Source organism: Pseudophryne corroboree, chromosome 12 (assembly GCF_028390025.1).
Source record: "Pseudophryne corroboree isolate aPseCor3 chromosome 12, aPseCor3.hap2, whole genome shotgun sequence".
Classification (NCBI taxonomy): domain Eukaryota; kingdom Metazoa; phylum Chordata; class Amphibia; order Anura; family Myobatrachidae; genus Pseudophryne; species Pseudophryne corroboree.
Window position 1 is genome coordinate 136,128,259 of NC_086455.1, and position 20,722 is coordinate 136,148,980.

General features: G+C 46.5%; 1 protein-coding gene across 1 annotated transcript in view; it reads left to right on the forward strand.

Moving 5' to 3' along the window:
• AQR (aquarius intron-binding spliceosomal factor) overlaps positions 1-20,722 on the forward strand; it is a 187,030-nt gene that overhangs the window by 75,890 nt on the left and 90,418 nt on the right. The window contains exons 15-17 of the mRNA XM_063948061.1: positions 622-742; positions 4,877-5,018; positions 10,762-10,940. Coding sequence (XP_063804131.1) covers positions 622-742; positions 4,877-5,018; positions 10,762-10,940 — 442 coding nt within the window. The remainder of the gene's footprint in view (positions 1-621; positions 743-4,876; positions 5,019-10,761; positions 10,941-20,722) is intronic.

Genomic DNA, 20,722 nt, shown 5'->3' on the forward strand with positions numbered 1-20,722 from the left:
GGACAGATGACACACGGGGCAGACCGTAGTAGATTTTTATGTATAGTAGATACCTGGAACTATACTGAACTCTAAGATATATTTACTTTCTAGTTACAAATTCCTGTATATTTGGACCCTTCCCCCAGTTTTGAAAACGCTCAAATGAGAGTTTATGACTATAAAAACTAGTCATTAAGGGGTCTATTTACTAAGCCGTGGACGGAGATAAAGTACCAGCCAATCAGCTCTTAACTACCATGACACAGGCTGGGTTTTCCAAATGACAGGCACCGGCTGGCTGGTACTTTGAGTCAGATGTATTAACCTGGAGAAGGCAAGTGATAAACCAGTGATCTGTGCAAGGTGATAAACAAACCAGCCAATCAGCTCCAATATGTAAATTAACAGTTAGGAACTGATTGGCTGGTGCATTTATCACCTTGCACATATCACTGCTTTATCACTTCCTTATGCCTTCTCCAGGTTAATACATCTGCCCCTTTATTTCTCCATCTAAGGCTTAGTAAATAGACCCCTAGGTTCTTTCTCATTACAACATAACATTTGCAGTGTCTCACTGCTGTTGCTTTGTACAGTGCAGCCGCATGAACCATGCTCATGTTCTTCCCCACTACGCAGGTGTCCCGTCATGAGCGGCGTATCTCTCAGATCCAGCAGCTGAACCAGATGCCCTTGTATCCCACAGAGAAGATAATATGGGATGAGAACATTGTGCCCACAGAGTACTATTCTGGGGAAGGTGAGGCTGTAAACTGATATTCCAGACTTAATTTGATCACCCTAATAATATCATGAAACCCACCATTACAACTCAAGCTTTGAAATGTAATCCTGTTTAGCCCATGGTTCCCGGAACAGCTACATGGATGTGACTTTAACTCTGCAGTTCCTGGGATACATTCATGCATTAAATATAGAATGTCAGCCTAAAACAGGTCTAGTGGCTCTGTGCGAGCTTTCTAGATGATAGTGAGATTACTACAACCACTGCGTTCCCACCTGTCACTGCCTTTTGGTAATGTCAGTAATTATACTAACAATAAGCTGAAAGTGTGACTAAACTGTAACCTATAAGATACACAGATGTGTCCTGCTAGGGAAGCCAATCCCAGGCCATTTTTTCAATCCCGATACCCAGGATTGGCTTTTAGCTATGTGGCCGCCCCGCACACATAACTCACCATATACCGGGGGCGGACGGGTGGGGAGCAACCTCTGATCGCTGCTGGCGGCTTCCAGTAGCGGCTGACAGCGCAGCGTGACCTCTCACGCTGCGCTGGGGAGCCGGAACAAGGAAGCCGGGCAGCGTCCGAGCGTCCTGTGGACACTCAACGCTGATCCCTCAATCCCTAGGATTGGAGCTTCCAATCCCGGGATTGAATCCCGCCCATTTTTGGCCCTAAATCCTAGGATCCCGCCGATCCCGGGATTGGCCACCGTAGTCCTGACTCCTCTTACATGAAATGGCTTGCAGCAGCAATCTCTGGAACCCTACTACGTACGCACCATGCATTCCTATGGAAGCGGCTGGGTACACACACGTGCCTGCGCACAGTGGTGGTCATTCCGAGTTGTTCGCTCGCAAGCTGCTTTTAGCAGCTTTGCACACGCTAAGCCGCTGCCTACTGGGAGTGAATCTTAGCATAGTAAAATTGCGAACGAAAGATTAGCAGAATTGCGAATAGACACTTCTTAGCAGTTTCTGAGTAGCTCCAGACTTACTCAGCATCTGCGGTCAGTTCAGTGGTTGTCGTTCCTGGTTTGACGTCACAAACACACCCAGCGTTCGTCCAGACATTCCTCCGTTTCTTCAGCCACTCCCGCGTTTTTCCCAGAAACGGTAGCGTTTTTTCACACACTCCCATAAAACGGCCAGTTTCCGCCCAGAAACACCCACTTCCTGTCAATCACACTCCGATCACCAGAACGAAGAAAAAACCTCGGAATGCCGTGAGTAAAATTCCTAACTGCATAGCAAATTTACTTGTCGCAGTGCAGACATTGAGCATGCGCACTAAGCGCAAAATCGCTTCGATTCGAAGAAATTTACCGAGCGAACAACTCGGAATGACCACCAGTGGTAGATACACTCTCCGCTGCAAACGAGTTGCGTTTGCCGCAAATAGCATTATAGATGAACACATCTGTATGACTTCACTGGTATTCCTTTGCGCTAGGTAGTAGTTACCCTTGACTATACTACCAAAAACCTTTTTGAATTGTGTGTTCCATCCATGTTACCAGGACTGTGGGGCCTGATCTTTATGTCCATTTGTTAAAATTATATTTTATCCTTAACATTATTAACTTTGAATCATACAGAGATGATGGAACAAAGTTCTCACTTTTTCTAGTAGGTACTAGAAAAAGGAAAAACCTCCTTTTCCCCATGATCTTCCTCAGCTCCGATCACCTTTTAGCTTACTGCTAACCAGCAGGATGAATACATGGGACCCCTGCATCCACAATAGGGCATTCCTTGGATAGCTGCCCTGTGCCCTTATATGCTCGGAGAGAATGGTGTTTATGGTAGATATAAAGTCTCCTTCAGCATCATTAGGACACGATAGGGAGGAATGCTGGTCACTTATTACAGCCTGACAAAGCAGCCTCTGCCATTGCTAAGGCTTTTATCCTTTAGAGTTGAGGATGGCATATATACGGAGGACCAAGTTCCCCCCCTCGTAGGCTATTCAGCTAAGCACTGTGATTTGCTCTCCGTGAGGAGCATAGCACCTGAAATTGTCTGGAATTGTCGCTGGCGGCATACACATTTGCTGAGAAAATGAGCGACAACGCTTACGAAGCGGGAAAATAAGCCACGTTGCTCATTTTATCTGCAAGTGTGTATGGGCGTTTAGAACTGGCTCAAATGGTCCTTAGACCGCTGCCCACAGTAAATACTGCTGCTTGCTGATGAAGAAAAGTTGCCCAGCACACCACAGATGACGTTTGCCACCAAGGCCTTAGTAACCCAGATAGAGACAAACCCCGGGCGAAATGCTGAACTGGTGATTATAGTTTTGTTCTCTACATGATTTATTAGTAGTTTTATTGAAGGGCACTGCTTCTGGGATAAGGAGTGAGGCAAGTTTTCCTCCTTGTAAGAGGGATATGGATTAGAAAAGTGTTTCCAGTCCTGAAATCACTTTCCTTGGAGCACCTGCTTCTCCGTTATTGACTCGTTAAGAAAGGGGTCAGGGCAGATGCAATTCAGCTTGTATGCTTCTGCCAAAGAGTGGTGAAGGATGAATTTGTGTAATTCATCTCATTGCAGAATAAAGTATCTATCCAATCCATAGACGGAGTAACGTTGTCAGCTACACCTGGAGTTGCTGATTTTACCTCACACTCTACCATGTGTGTGGCAGGATGTTAGTTGTGCTCCATATTGTCAAACACCTTCAGGAAGGAGAAAGGTAGCGGAGCCTTGTGTGTATAAGCTTTGGGAAGGCCCTCTACCACCTCAAAAAGATCTTGTGTAATTGATCTAGTCCAGGCCAGTTACTGCAGAACAGCTATGAGGTTCTTACTGCTGGTTAGCAGGAAACCTGGGCAGTGAGGTGAATAACCCTGTGGATTGATCAGGCCCACAAAAATATTTCAGTAGCTAAGGCAACAAAGCTGGACACCCACAAAAGCAAACGCTGAGCAGCGTTAGGAAACAAGCTAGAAGACGGAGAGTAAAGACTCTACAAACGGGATGTAGAGTCTGAATCCTGGTGTTCAGGATACCAACGCTGGAAATTTCCGACCACTCACAATGATGCCAGCCGGAATCCCGGCTAACAGGGGCTATTCCCACTTGTGGGTGTCCACAACACCTATAGAGTGAGCATAGAACCTGTGGCGAGCATGGCGAGCCCGCAAGGGGCTTCGTTGTGCTCACCCCCGTGCCGACATTCTAGCCGACCGCCGGGATCCTGGCCGCCAGCATCCCATACCCAACGCCTACAAACCTTGATGTGTCTGTGGAACAGAAGGCTGCTGTTGGGTGCAGCACCACATTGGAGAGGAAGAAGAGGCTGCTGTGGGGTGCAGCACCACAATGGAGAGGAAGAAGAGGCTGCTGTGGGGTGCAGCACCACAATGGAGAGGAACAGAAGGCTGCTGTTGGGTGCAGCACCACAATGGAGAGGAAGAAGAGGCTGCTGTTGGGTGCAGCACCACAATGGAGAGGAAGAAGAGGCTGCTGTGGGGTGCAGCACCACAATGGAGAGGAAGAAGAGGATGCTGTGGGGTGCAGCACCACAATGGAGAGGAAGAAGAGGCTGCTGTGGGGTGCAGCACCACAATGGAGAGGAAGAAGAGGCTGCTGCTTGAATGTGACTTTGTGATTGGTGTCTACAATCCCTTTACCTGCATTGTCTCCTAGATAACTTGTTCTAAATTACATGCTGCCCCCTTCAGTCACAGTAGCAGACCACTACATGGCCATGCCTTCTACATTTGCCACCCCACCATAATTGCCTATATTGCTGATGATTCTATTGCACAGAAAGGACCTTACCCCACCTCCTCTGCAGAGCATTAGACTGGAAGTGTGCTGAGAGATATTGTATAGGGGAGGACCTTCCCCTTCCCTTAGGGCTGAGGACTTCATGTCATTGCGACCCTCTCTGTGACTCTGTAGGAGAATGAATTGTTCCATTGGCTGTAACAGGCTGTCTACCATATAGAGTAACATGAACCTTGTTCTACACTAAATAATAATGGTTTAAGTGATAATATGATTACTACTGTAATGTGTATATTAATTACCATTTTGGGGGGTCCCGTCCCTTTTAAGCCATCTTTAGAAAGCATTGGACAATTACTGTGCATGCTTACATTGGGGTCAGATTGCTCAGTGATCTCCTGTTCTCCTTATCAGGGTGCCTGGCACTGCCGAAGCTGAACTTGCAGTTCCTCACTCTCCATGATTACCTTCTTCGCAACTTCAACCTCTTCCGCCTTGAGTCTACGTATGAAATTCGTCAGGACATAGAGGACATTGTGTGCCGGATGAAGCCTTGGTACGTTACAGCTTGGAGCTTGTTTCTCATGCTGGACATGTGTTGTGCTGCCTGTCTATTTAGCTTGATAAGAATGCCACCAATGTCAGAGACATGCTCAGACGGTTTAAGAAATGGCTGATTAACAGCGTCACATATGCCTAACATACCTAAGAGCTACAGATCCTTTATTATATTTATATGATTACACGTGCATGGATAAAATGAAATAGAGCCATGGCTCAGTTCCTGTGCTACAGTCTGGTACAAGATATGTCCAGTACTGTGACTGGGAGAGATTAGTCAGGGCTGACCTAATGACTAATACCGCAAATCGTTGCTTCTATTACTATTCATATACATTGATGTTAGCATGTAAACATTAAAGCAGTATGTCATTTGTTGGTGCTATATAAATAAATGCCACATAGTTCTTATTTCTAATTTTTCCGTGAGTCCTGCATACATTATACTAAATAACACCTGTTCCCTTTGCTTGACTGTGAACGAAACTTCCAACATTTCAGTTTCTTCTTCCATTTGTTTACTGACATTTGCAAAATGACTCTGGGTGCACCACCCACGCTAGTGGAATGAACAGATTCCCTGGTACGGGTTATATCACCCATTTAGGGCTATATTTAATAAGAGTCGGAAACTGCCGTCTTGTCGGAAAGACGGCAGTTTCCGACTGGAATAGGTCGGAAGGGGTTCCGACCTATTCAGTAGGGGCACATTTTTTCCGACAAGTCGGGAAACCCAACTTGTCGGGATGCTGTCGGAAAGCAAGTGGATCGGCGGAATACCCGCCGATCCACCTGCTGCTGTCGGAAACGGGGCCAAATCCGACAGGTTTTGGCCCCCTCTCCGACAAACTCAATCTGACTTGAAAACAAGTCGGGTTGAGGTGACGAGATGGGGAGCGGTGCAGCGGTCTATGGGGAGGATAGTACCTGCAGTGCCTCCTCCGCCGCCGCACAGATCACTCCCGCTGCCAGCTCTGGCCGTTGCTGGAAGCTCCCCTGCCGGCCGCCGCACACTGCTCCCCCGCCGGCCGCCGCACACTGCTCTCCCCACCGGCCGCCGCACACTGCTCCCCCGCCGGCCGCCGCACACTGCTCCCCCCGCCGGCCGCCGCACACTGCTCCCCCCGCCGGCCGCCGCACACTGCTCCCCCCGCCGGCCGCCGCACACTGCTCCCCCCGCCGTCCGCCGCACACTGCTCACCCCGCCGTCCGCCGCACACTGCTCCCCTCGCCACTGCTGTCAGCGCACCCGGCAGCCGCTGACAGCAGCGGCAGGACAGGACACGGCCAAATCCGACAGTCTGATTTGGCCACTCTTTGAATAGGGGTTGTCGGGTCCATTCTGACAACTGCATGTCGGAATGGACCCGACTCTTATTGAATATACCCCTTAGTGTTGGTTCCTCCTATATGGAAACAAACGACAGAATTTTATAGCCAATTTCACTTTTCTGTCTTGCTGGGCGCTGCCGAGTTTTTTCCAGTAGTGAACATACAGTGCAGTTCATCATTTTATTATATAGCTGCTGTTTTACTCTCCTTAGGTCACCTTTTATTGTTTGTACAGTATATCGTGAAAAATAGACAAGCAAACAACCCAATGCCATTGTCATAGTATATGCTTTATTCTAAACTAACATATACAGTAAAAGCTTTCCTGGGAGAGGATTATGGTGATTATTAGTCTGAAAAAACTGAGACTTATGGTAAGTTGACGGAGGTCACAGTCCATTTTACTACGTTCTGCCATCTAGTAATTAGAGCAGGAAAGGGGAACATCAGCTCTCTTACTGGGGAGGACCAATTCCCCTCCTCCTATGTCAGTAAAGACTGTGTTAATGATGAAGGTTTAAGGCAGCAGGTGGAATGCTCTGTTCCTGATCTTGCCCAGTAAATGGTTAATTACATGTTCTCGGGCGTTCCTTGGCGCACAGAGCTGTATAAATCCCCTCCGTTGTCCTAGCTAATGTGGAGTAACGACTTCTGGAACCTAAACCATGGCTGATGTTTCATATTTCATGGCTATTTCAGGGTGCTGAGCTTGCTTGTCGTTTGATCTGTAACACTTACACAGCTCAGACCTGCTATTCTAAGCAAGGAGGCAAAATCTCCTGCACTGGTGCTATTACCTACTTTATTACATACCCTAATACTATATTATTTCTATAATGGTACCCAGAGTGTAAGGACAAAGCAGGGTTATTTTTCATTGATTTGCCTCTTTGACAATTGCGCAAATATAACAGTTCTAAATGTTGTTTAATTGGATTAATAGTTTTGTTTTCAGTCATATGATCCTATTAACCCCTTTGCTGCTTCGTATCATTTTATACAGACTGCTCTGCAGACAGATGTGCAAGTGGCGCATGTCAAATCAGTCGGTGCGGTTTTGTATCATCACATTGTGACTAATACGCACATTTGAGGGAAAAAGACGCTTGGTGCTGACCAAGTCACACAGGACCTGGTGCACCGAGAAGGGCTATTTGGTGCAACAGGCGCAATAGTGTATGAGGGCACTATGGGGTATATTCAATTGAAGTCGAAAGCTGCCGTCTGTCGAAAAGACGTCAGTTTTCGACTTTTTAAGGTCGAATCGTGATTCGACCTATTCAATCAAACCCCAAACTTGTCGAAAAGCACGTGAATCGGCGGAATAGCTGCCGATCCACGTGCTTGTGTCGAAAACGGGGCGTTTTGGCCCCCTTTTCGACCATCTCACTTCGACTTTTAAAAAAAGTCGAAGTGAGATGGGGAGAGCAGCGACGGAGACTGGAGAACCGAGCGGGGACGGGCAGAGCTGAGGCGGGGACGGGGAGAGCCGAGGCGGGGACCGGGTGAGCATAGCTGGAGGATGTCACAGCCACCGCTCACAGCAGCGTCCACCTGGCTCCAGCAAGCGAGACCTCGCTTGCTGGAGCCGGGTGGACGCTGCCGTGAGTGGCGGCTGTGATGCAGGGACTGAGAGAGGAGGGACGGGGAGAGGCAGAGAGACTGGGGGGGGGGGGGCTCTCCCCCGTCTGTCAGCAGCTCTCCCCCGTCTCCCTCCCCCACCCCGCATCTCAATCCGACTTTTTTAAAAGTCGAATTGAGGTGTCATTTGAATAGTCCTGTCATTTGAATAGTCCAGATCGGATCCATTCCGGCAAATGAATGTCGGAATGGATCCGACTTCAATTGAATATACCCCTATATTGTAATAAGGAGAAGGGAATGGTGGGGGGAGAGGCACAGCCTGTTTATTCATGTGTCATACTAAGGGGTTCTTTTATAAAGGAGACAAAGTGACCAGATGCCTTGACATATGTAATGACCTGCATGAACAGTGCTATTAGGGCCTTTTTGATAACTCGCTTTTTTGTTGTTTTGATCATTTTTCTGATCTTATCTGTTAGCTGCATATATTTGGAAACCTCTCGGGCATATGAATGACAATATTAGGATTCAAAAAAGACCTACAGTTTAGCTACTGAGGGAACATATCCTGAAATGCAATACCAGTCAAGAATCATCAGTTATACCCCTTTTCCACTACCACTAAAACCCAGGTAATTGCCGTGATAACCCACGGCTCAGTGGAAATGGCTGGCTAAAATAAAACCTGTGTCCAGTGACCCGGTAATCCATCCTGGGTAATGACCAGGGATGGATCTGGTAAGGATCTGGGTGAGCTGCAGTGTAACGGGGTAACCCGGGTCATCTGACCTTGGTCCCATTTACAGAATGGGGAGAGACTGATTTCCTGGCGCTTGGAGATGATGTCATCTCCAAGCGAGGTTGTATAGTAGCGCCTATGCTCTTCAACATAGCTATGGACTGTATTCTCAGAAAACTTTTATAAATGAAATGGTCACCATTACTGGCAAGCATATAGCCCTTACAGAGCTAGTCTACACCTATGATGTCGTCTTCCTAGCCGAAAACATGCAGGGTGCCCAAAGCATCGTAAATAAGCTCCACACAAGTGCAGCAAAGCTTGGCTACAAATTAATGTGGAATAAAAACAAGTACATTTTTACTGGAACTACGCCTGTGCAGCTAAACCTAGATGGAAACATTGAACAAGTGGATATATTTTTAAATACCTGGGTTTAACTATCAATGGTCAACAGATAGCCATTACAAGCAACCTCGCAAGTCCTATAGGTTGTGCCACAGCTGCCTTTTGTATCTCTGAAAAAAGGCCTCTGGAGCCAACAGTGCATTTCTATTGCCTCAAAAATTAAGATATTTAATGTATCGGTTAGAACAATATTACTCTGTGGTTCAGAATCATGGACAATCCTTGAAAATGACCTAACAAGGCTGGAACATTTTCAAATGAGTTGCTTATGAAACATATTACAAGTAAAACAGACCACTGGAGAAATAAAAACATCCAAAAACTATGCCAAGACCAACCAACAATTGAATCCTATATTAAAAGACCGCAATTAAAGTGGTTCAGATATGTCTGCAGAATGTAGCCTAAAAGTATACTATACCAGTGCCTAAATAACACATGCCCAGATGGTTGGAAAATAGTATGCGCCAAAGAAAACACGCTTAGAGCAGGTTAGCCAAGACTTTCAACCGTTGCACTTCCATATTGATGATACCAAGCTAGCCGCCGTAAACCTATCCAAGTTGTGTGCAATTATTAGAGGCTCCTGTCATAGTGCCATATAGCTTACCATACCGGTGCTAACAACAATTAAATCTATGCCTAAGAGACTTGCATCCGTGCGCAGTGTAAAACAACGCCGACCTGGGAATAACCCAGGTCGGAGCCACAGTGGGAACAGGGTCTGTCCCAAGTCTGAACCCGATTTGGATCCAAATCCCAGATCGGACCCGAGACCTTGGTGGAAAAAGGGGTATATATTTTAATGTAAAAATCTGTATGTTTTGTATATTGCCTTTGTCTTTTAAAACGAGGGTCCCCCCCCGAGTGTGCAGGTATCTGAATAGGCGAAAGAGAGCACAACTTATTGTCCTCCTCCCCATCTAATGTTTTTATTAATGCAGAATGTCACCAAAATAATAAGTACAATGGTGTCGTATAATTTTTATGCAATGTGGGAAGGTATTGTCTGGTGATTACTTTAATTACCAGACAATATTTTATATGGGGGCACCTAGCTGGAAAAGGGAAACCTCCCCTTTAAAATAAGGATATCCCTAGCTGTAGGAATGCCAGGGGGCAGATAGGGACTTACAATTCCCTCCACTATTCCCTGCATTACAAAACTTTTCTATTTGTACTGTAGTGGTGCCCTGTTGCCTTGAGTGATGTCATTAGGCTTCCCTACATATACTGATTTTTTTATAGTGTATTTATATCAGTTTTGTATTGCAGATGACGACAATAGGGGGTATCCTATTAGCAGCGGCAATTTACCGCTGCTAATTTGCCGGAAGCTATCCTATTAGCTATCCAGGCACGCATAGCATAATCCATGATAAATAGCCCCAGGAGACCCCTTTTTGCGGCTATAACACATGGGTCTGAGAACTTGTATTATCAGCCGATAGCGGTAGTCGACCGCACAGGAAAAAATGGGCTACAGTAGGATAGACCGATAATAACATCGGGCTAATATCGGCGAGTTTGTGACATGTGGTAAACTACTACCGGCAATAGGATACCCCCCAATGACTCAGTGAAGGAGTTAATGTATAAAAATGTACATAAATAAAAAAAACATCTCAAGTATACTTCTAGATATGTTAGTAACTGTGCGCAATTTTACATACAGGCAGTCGGAATATGGTGGCTTGGTGTTTGGTGGTTGGGCTCGAATGGCCCAACCAATAGTAGCTTTCTCAGTGGTGGAAGTTGCCAAGCCGAACATTGGTGAGAACTGGCCTACTCGAGTCCGAGCTGATGTCACCATCAATCTGAATGTCAGAAACCAGATCAAAGATGAATGGGAAGGTAAGTCTGAAGTTAATTAGGAGTTCATTTGTATGGCTATACGGGTTGTAGAAAAAGTTTAAAAAATATAAATATAATTCATCATAAAATTTCCGATTCACATACAATAAGATGAGAGTAGCTCTCCCGTGGTCAGTCTTGAATTGTCTTTTCTTGATGTATTAACGTTTCCTATACTCTGCCGTGATTCAGTTAGACAATCCATGGTGGATCTACACAAATGGAGTGTAGGCAAAAGTTCTTGTACTGTAATGGAAACTACTGAGTTCATCTATAGCAGGGCTGGCCAAACCAGTCCTCGAGATCTAACAACAGTTCACATTTTCCAGTCCACCTAGCTGGTGCACAGGTGTAGTCATTACTAATTTAGATGTGCTGCATTCATTCCTAACTGACAATCTACAGATCTCCAGGAGGCCTGGAAAACATGAACTGTTGGTAGATCTCGAGGACCGGTTTGGCCAGCCCTGAGCTATAGGACACTGTATATTTCTCTGACGTCCTAAGTGGATGCTGGGGACTCCGTCAGGACCATGGGGATTAGCGGCTCCGCAGGAGACAGGGCACAAAACTAAAGCTTTAGGATCAGGTGGTGTGTGTGTATGACCCTCCTCCAAGCCTCAGTTAGGTTTTTGTGCCCGTCCGAGCAGGGTGCAATCTAGGTGGCTCTCTTAAGGAGCTGCTTAGAAAAAGTTTTTAGGTTTCTTATTTTCAGTGAGTCCTGCTGGCAACAGGCTCACTGCATCGAGGGACTTAGGGGAGAGAAGTTCAACTCACCTGCGTGCAGGATAGATTGGCTTCTTAGGCTACTGGACACCATTAGCTCCAGAGGGAGTCGGAACACAGGTCTCACCCTGGGGTTCGTCCCGGAGCCGCGCCGCCGACCCCCCTTGCAGATGCTGAAGATTGAAGGTCCAGAAACCGGCGGCAGAAGGCTTTTCAGTCTTCATGAAGGTAGCGCACAGCACTGCAGCTGTGCGCCATTGTTGTCACACACTTCACACCAACGGTCACGGAGGGTGCAGGGCGTTGCTGGGGGCGCCCTGGGCAGCAATGTATAATACCTTATTCTGGCTAAAAATACATCACATATAGCCCCTGGAGGCTATATGGATGTATTTAACCCCTGCCAGGTCTCAGAAAAACGGGAGAAGAAGCCCGCCGAAAAGGGGGCGGGGCCTATTCCCCTCAGCACACAGCGCCATTTTCCCTCACAGAAATGCTGGTGGGAAGGCTCCCAGGCTCTCCCCTGCACTGCACTACAGAAACAGGGTTAAAACAGAGAGGGGGGGCACTTATTTGGCGATATGTATATATATATTAAAATGCTATAAGGGAAAAACACTTATATAAAGGTTGTCCCTGTATAATATAGCGTTTTTGGTGTGTGCTGGCAAACTCTCCCTCTGTCTCCCCAAAGGGCTAGTGGGGTCCTGTCCTCTATCAGAGCATTCCCTGTGTGTGTGCTGTGTGTCGGTACTTGTGTGTCGACATGTATGAGGACGATGTTGGTGAGGAGGCGGAGCAATTGCCGGTAATGGTGATGTCACTCTCTAGGGAGTCGACACCGGAATGGATGGCTTATTTAAGGAATTACGTGATAATGTCAACACGCTGCAAGGTCGGTTGACGACATGAGACGGCCGGCAAACCAATTAGTACCTGTCCAGGAGTCTAAAACACCGTCAGGGGCGTTAAAACGTCCTTTTACCTCAGTCGGTCGACACAGACACGGACACTGACTCCAGTGTCGACGGTGAAGAAACAAACGTATTTTCCTTTAGGGCCACACGTTACTTGTTAAGGGCAATGAAGGAGATGTTACATATTTCTGATACTACAAGTACCACAAAAAAGGGTATTATGTGGAGTGTGAAAAAACTACATGTGGTTTTTCCTGAATCAGATAAATTAAATGAAGTGTGTGATGATGCGTGGGTTTCCCCCGATAGAAAATTATTGGCGGTATACCCTTTCCCGCCAGAAGTTATGGCGCGTTGGGAAACACACCTTAGGGTGGATAAGGCGCTCACACGCTTATAAAAACAAGTGGCGTTACTGTCTCCAGATACGGACGCCCTCAAGGAGCCAACTGATAGGAGGTTGGAAAATATCCTAAAAAGTATATACACACATACTGGTGTTATACTGCGACCAGCGATCGCCTCAGCCTGGTTGGGCAGCGCTGGGGTGGCTTGGTCGGATTCCCTGACTGGAAATATTGATACCCTTGACAGGGACAGTATTTTATTGACTATAGAGCATTTAAAAGATGCATTTCTATATATGCGAAACTCTGGCATCAAGAGTAAGTGCGATGTCCATATCTGCCAGACGATGTTTATGGACACGACAGTGGTCAGGTGATGCAGATTCCAAACGGCACATGGAAGTATTGCCGTATAAAGGGGAGGAGTTATTTGGGGTCGGTCCATCGGACCTGGTGGCCACGGCAACAGCTAGAAAATCCACCTTTTTTACCCCAAGTCACATCTCAGCAGAAAAAGACATAGTCTTTTCAGCCTCAGTCCTTTCGTCCCCATAATATCTGCCCAGGGATAGAGGTAAGGGAAGAAGACTGCAGCTGGCAGCCCATTCCCAGGAACAGAAGCCTTCCACCGCTTCTGCCAAGTCCTCAGCATGACGCTGGGGCCGTACAAACAGGTGCGGTGGGGGGTCGTCTCAAGAGTTTCAGCACGCAGTGGGCTCACTCGCAAGTGGACCCCTGGATCCTACAAGTAGTATCCCAGGGGTACAGATTGGAAATTCGAAACGTCTCCCCCTCGCAGGTTCCTGAAGTTTGCTTTACCAACGTCTACCTCCGACAGGGAGGCAGTATTGGAAACAATTCACAAGCTGTATTCCCAGCAGGTGATAATCAAAGTACCCCTCCTACAACAAGTAAAGGGGTATTATTCCACACTATATTGTGGTACTGAAGCCAGACGGTTAGGTGAGACCTATTCTAAATGGAGTCACTCAGAGCAGTGATAGCGAACCAGGAAGAAGGGGACTATATGGTGTCCCTGGACATCAAGGATGCTTACCTCCATGTCCAAATTTGCCCTTCTCACAAAGGGTACCTCAGGTTCGTGGTACAAAACTGTCACTATCAGTTTCAGACGCTGCCGTTTGGATTGTCCACGGCACCCCGGGTCTTTACTAAGGTAATGGCCGAAATGATGATTCTTCTTCAAAGAAAAGGCGTCTTAATTATCCCTTACTTGGACGATCTCCTGATAAGGGCAAGGTCCAGAGAACAGTTGGAGGTCTGAGTAGCACTATCTCAAGTAGTTCTACGACAGCACGGGTGGATTCTAAATATTCCAAAATCGCAGCTGTCTCCGACGACACGTCTGCTGTCCCTAGGGATGATTCTGGACACAGTCCAGAAAAAGGTGTTTCTCCCGTAGGAGAAAGCCAGGGAGTTATCCGAGCTAGTCAGGAACCTCCAAAAACCAGGAAAAGTGTCAGTGCATCATTGCACAAGGGTCCTGGGAAAAATGGTGGCTTCTTACGAAGCGATTCCATTCGGCAGATTTCACGCAAGAACTTTTCAGTGGGATCTGCTGGACAAATGGTCCGGATCGCATCTTCAGATGCATCAGCGGATAACCCTGTCTCCAAGGACAAGGGTGTCTCTTCTGTGGTGGCTGCAGAGTGCTCATCTACTAAAGGGCCACAGTTATGCATTCAGGACTGGGTCCGGGTGACCACGGATTCCAGCTTGAAAGGCTGGGGAGCTGTCACACAGGGAAAAAATTTCCAGGGAGTGTGATCAAGTCTGGGGACTTCTCTCCGCATAAATATACTGGAGCTAAGAGCAATTTACAATGCTCTAAGCTTAGCAAGACCTCTGCTTCAAGGTCAGCCGGTATTGATCCAGTGGGACAACATCACGGCAGTCGCCCTCGTAAACAGACAGGGCGGCACAAGAAGCAGGAGGACAATGGCAGAAACTGCAAGGATTCTTCGCTGGGCGGAAAATCATGTGATAGCACTGTCAGCAGTTTTCATTCCGGGAGTGGACAACTGGGAAGCAGACTTCCTCAGCACGACCTCCACTCGGGAGAGTGGGGACTTCATCGAGAAGTTTTTTCCACATGATTGTGCACCGTTGGGAAAGACCAAAGGTGGACATGATGGCGTCCCGCCTGAACAAAAAACTGGACAGGTATTGCGCCAGGTCAAGAGACCCTCAGGCAATAGCTGTGGACGTTCTGGTAACACCATGGCTGTACCAGTCGGTGTATGTGTTCCCTCCTCTGCTTCTCATACCAAAGGTACTGAGAATTATAAGACGTAGAGGAGTAAGAACTATACTCGTGGCTCCGGATGGGCCAAGAAGGACTTGGTACCCGGAACTTCAAGAGATGCTCACAGAGGACTCAGGGCCTCTGCCGATAAGAAGGGACTTGCTTCAGCAAGTACCATGTCTGTTCCAAGACTTACCGCGGCTGCGTTTGACGGCATGGCGGTGGAACGCCGGATTCTAAGGGAAAAAGGCATTCCGGAAGAGGTCATTCCTACCCTGGTCAAAGCCAGGAAGGAGGTGACCGCACAACATTATCACCACATGTGGCGAAAATATGTTGCGTGGTGTGAGGCCAGGAAGGCCCCACGAAGAAATTTCAACTCGGTCGATTCCTGCATTTCCTGCAAACAGGAGTGTCTATGGGCCTCAAATTGGGGTCCATTAAGGTTCAAATTTCGGCCCTGTCGATTTTCTTCCAGAAAGAATTGGCTTCAGTTCCTGAAGTCCAGAAATTTGACAAGGGAGTACTGCATATACAACCCCCTTTTGTGCCTCCAGTGGCACTGTGGGATCTCAACGTAGTCCTGGGATTCCTCAAATCACGTTGGTTTAAACCGCTCAAATCTGTGGATTTGAAATATCTCACATGGAAAGTGACCATGATGTTGGCCCTGGCCTCGGCCAGGCGAGTGTCAGAATTGGCGGCTTTGTCTCACAAAAGCCCATATCTGATTGTCCATTCGGACAGGGCAGAGCTGCGGACTCGTCCCCAGTTTCTCCCTAAGGTGGTGTCAGCGTTTCATCTGAACCAGCTTATTGTGGTACCTGCGGCTACTAGAGACTTGGAGGACTCCAAGTTGCTAGATGTTGTCAGGGCCCTGAAAATATAGATTTCCAGGACGGCTGGAGTCAGGAAAACTGACTTGCTGTTATCCTGTATGCACCCAAAAAACTGGGTGCTCTTGCTTCTAAGCAGACGATTGCTAGTTGAATGTGTAGTACAATTCAGCTTGCACATTCTGTGGCAGGACTGCCACAGCCAAAATATATAAATGCCCATTCCACAAGGAAGGTGGGCTCATCTTGGGCGACTGCCCGAGGGGTCTCGGCTTTACAACTTTGCCGAGCTGCTACTTGGTCAGGGGCACACCCTGGCTGAGGAGGACCTGGAGTTCTCTCACTCGGTGCTGCAGAGTCATCCGCACTCTCCCGCCCGTTTGGGAGCTTTGGTATAATCCCCATGGTCCTGACGGAGTCCCCAGCATCCACTTAGGACGTCAGAGAAAATAAGATTTTACTTACCGATAAATCTATTTCTCGTAGTCTGTAGTGGATGCTGGGCGCCCATCCCAAGTGCGGATTGTCTGCAATACTTGTACATAGTTATTGTTACAAAAAAATCGGGTTGTTATTGTTGTGAGCCGTCTGTTCAGAGGCTCCTACGTTTGTCATACTGTTAACTGGGTTTAGATCACAAGTTATACGGTGTGATTGGTGTGGCTGGTATGAGTCTTACCCGGGATTCAATATCCTTCCTTATTGTGTACGCTCGTCCGGGCACAGTATCCTAACTGAGGCTTGGAGGAGGGTCATAGGGGGAGGAGCCAGTACACACCACCTGATCCTAAAGCTTTAGTTTTGTGCCCTGTCTCCTGCGGAGCCGCTAATCCCCATGGTCCTGACGGAGTCCCCAGCATCCACTACGGATTACGAGAAATAGATTTATCGGTAAGTAAAATCTTATTTATGTCATCACTAAACAAATTGTCTCCAAGAATCAGGGAAGACCAGTTCCCCCCTATAAACTAGTATGCAGGGTGGAATTTCTAGTTACCCTGCAATATAATTTTGATGAGCCCTGGCATATGATACGGTAGCAAATGACTTGACAAAGGGCCTAATTCAGCATGGATCATTAATCTGAGAAATTGCAGTTGTCTGCGAGTAGAAAGGCGCCGCCCTGACAGAGAAAATGCCCCGTGCAAATTTGCGAATGAATCGCAGATCGCTATCCACTCACAGATGCATACGCAAATCCCAGAACATCAAAGAATCCTTGCCGTCTGAGCGTATGTAAGTAGGTCTGAGGCTGCCACTAATCTGCGACTGAGACGGGCTGGAAGTGATCTGCGCTTATGTCAGACACCGTCCCCAAAAACGCCTGGGCACGCCTGCGTTTTTTCTGACACACCCAGAAAACGGCTGATTTCCGCCTAAAAACTCCAACTTCCTGTCAGTCAAACAGTGACTACATTGCGTTTACGATCTGTACGCATTTTTTGCCACCATTACCCCACGCGCTTGTGCAATGTGAGCGCTACGCATTTGCAGCCGATCGATAATCGCTCAATTTGCAAATGATCTAATTAGCGTTCCATGCTGAATTAGGCCCAAAGTACATTATAATAAGAGAAAAAAGCAAACTGTTATTTATAACAAACCCTCCAATCAAATAACTTATAGAGCACTCAACCTTACACTTGTTCTCAAATTTATACCACTTTATGCAGAAAACTAACCACCTAACCTTCATTGAAGATAACAGAACACTTCATACTTTTCTGCTACTTGCAAAACTGATATCTTTATTGATAAGCAAGACCCTATTAGTGCAAATACATACTTTGTTTATAAATACTTCAGTAGATGAAAAGTTTAAAAAAAATAGGATTTTTGGACTTATAGGAAACTGTTTTCTCAAAATCCAAAGGAGGGCGCTGGAAGCATGAGGTTTAGAGGTACACAAAGGAGTTTAGCCGTCTTAAGAGAAAAAAAAACTGCTTTTTATGGGCTCCTTCCCCCGGATACCACTTATTTTCATAGATCAGCCCCATAGAACAATAGATAAAGTAATTAAAAGGAAGTGGTAGGGAAGGAAGACAATGTCCTCCCATAAAAGACCATGTAAAGTATAAGCAGCAATGCTGAGCCTAGTTTAGTATGTATGCCTTTGAGATATACCATTTTACTTCTTTGTCTGTTAATACCCATTCTTGTTTAATAACTGTGCATGTTCCCAAATGTAAAACATTATGGAATATACTGGCGCTCTATATATAATAATAAGAACATAAAGTTGTGAGGTGTGGCCAGGACAGGCATGGAGTAAGTGTGTTAGAACAACCAGCCTGATCATCCTGAAGACTGCACTCATGTCTGCCTCCGCTGTATGCCTGGTGCTCCGCCTGTTTCCAGAATCGGTATGAAATACCTACAATCAAAATACCAACGGTCAAAATACCGACAGCAATTGACCGATGGTCAAAATCCCGACAAGGTCAAAATACCGACAAGGTCAAAATACCGACATGGTCAAAATACAGACAAAGTCAAAATACCAACATGTAAAATGTCGACAGGTCAAATGCCGCATTTAGAACCCGTGGAATTTAAATTTTACCTGGAAAACTATATTTCTCTTGGCCATATCCACAGCTGGGAGAGTTTAGCGTTTCAGAGCTAGAGGCAGTGTCTTGTTTTCTCTGTTTCCATTTCTTATTTTTAATGATATGCCTTCCTTTCACCCCAAAGTGGTCTCCAAGTTCCATCATAATTAGGGCATTGTGAGCCTGGCTTTAGACCACGGTAAATCTATGGAAGCGAAGGGCTCTCCACTATGTGGTCGGGGCCTTGAGGACTTAACGTCCATCCATATGATATGTGAACTGCACATTATGGATAACCTTTCGGTCCTTTATGATTTCCAAAAGAGAACATAAAAACAGACCATTTCTAGGTGGATTGCTTTGGTAATTTGTCTGTGTTGTACGGGGGCAGGGTTCCGGATCAGGTCATAGTATATTCTGTTAGATCTTGAGCACTTCCTGGGCGGCATGGCACATTGTATCAGCTGAACAGCTGTGTAAGTGGGCATCTGGACTTTGGTACGTCTGCAATCACTAAAATGTACAGATTCTGCATTTTTGTGTCCAAAGATGGCTGTTTTTGATGTAATGTCCTGCACATCGCAACTTGTGAGTGTACCCATCCTTTGGGAGAACTTTGACCTTTCCGGTGACTTCAGTGTCCCCTACTGATGAAGCATAGGAGTATGTTTACAGTACTGTTCTCTTTTTGCCAGTATTTGCAACTTGGGGAAATATATTTGTCAAAGCTGCCGATGAACATCAGTGTTGAACAATTGTTTTAAAGCGGCAACAAAAATAAATGGTAAACCAGCCTGGTTTAGCAAGTATTTCTGTTGCTGCCTTAAAACTAAAAGTTGCGGCTAAAGGTGGGTACTCACTGGTAAATATATCTGCACATCATTTGATCTGCAGATATATCTATGGACGGATTGGGCAGTGTGCTGTGCATACACACTGTCCGATCCATCATGGACTGACGTCATGAACTGGGCGGGTATGTACACACGCCCGCCCAGTTCAGCTGTCAATCACCGCCGGCCGCCGCAGCCTGTCAATCACCGCCGGCCGCCACAGCATGTGTACGGGCGGCCGGCTGGTCGCCCGTACACACACATCAATGCGCCAATATATCAGTAGATATAATGGCCGTTGGCTGTGCTGCGGGCCGACGCGATATGTCTGCTAACGACTGAGTTCACAGACATATCGCCCATACATACTGGCCGACGGACCTGCAATATATCGATATATCGGCCAGTGTGTACCCACCTTTAGTCATACAGCCCAAATAGTAAATATACTCAATTGATGGAAAGTATTCAAAGTGACACAGGGTGGAATTCAATTGTCTGAAAAGTTAGTTGGGTGTCTGTTTTTTCCTGTCTATCACATAGGAAAAAACAGACACCCAATTGACTTTTCAAACAATTTAATACCCCCCATATAATGAAAATGCCCAAAGTCTATTCAAAGCCCACTTGGACTATTTAAAAAATCATACAAAAACAATAATAAGTGAAAATGACAGATGTATAAAGTGATTCCAGTGCTGAAACAGCTAGTGCTTTACCTAACCTTTTTGACCATGCTTGGTATCCTCATACATTTGTGTTCTATATGCTGTAGTCTATGTACAGGTTTTCATTCTGTTTGTAAGACAAAACAATTGTTCTTGATGCACTTTGGATTTTTAAGTTGTTCCGAGCCAGGACATTAGGGTCAAGTTGAAGCTGAAGTGAGCTGAGACTGGACAAACTTAGTAGAATCATCAAGTCCGGATTAGCACTGGGAGCTGTACTGTTCCCTATGTCGGGGCCTGGACTGGAGTACAGAGCTGGGATCCACAGCACAGCGACTGGTTCAAGGAGAACTCAACTCCACCATCTGAAACTAGGAGCATGGAGAAGGGAACTAGGAGACACTACTGTAGGGAAGCACAGGAGTGGATAAGCTACCACTTAAACTGGAACCCAGCACTCAGCGCTAGGGACAGGTATGAGGAACTCAGGTCTGTGCACTGGAGTGCAGACACACAGGCCTGGAAACTGCACCCTGAGACAGAACTGGAACTGGCACCTGGACTCAGTAATAGCCCTCACGACCAGATACAAAGAGAAAGAAGAACAGACTCTCGCTAGCGATAAACGGGCAGATGTATT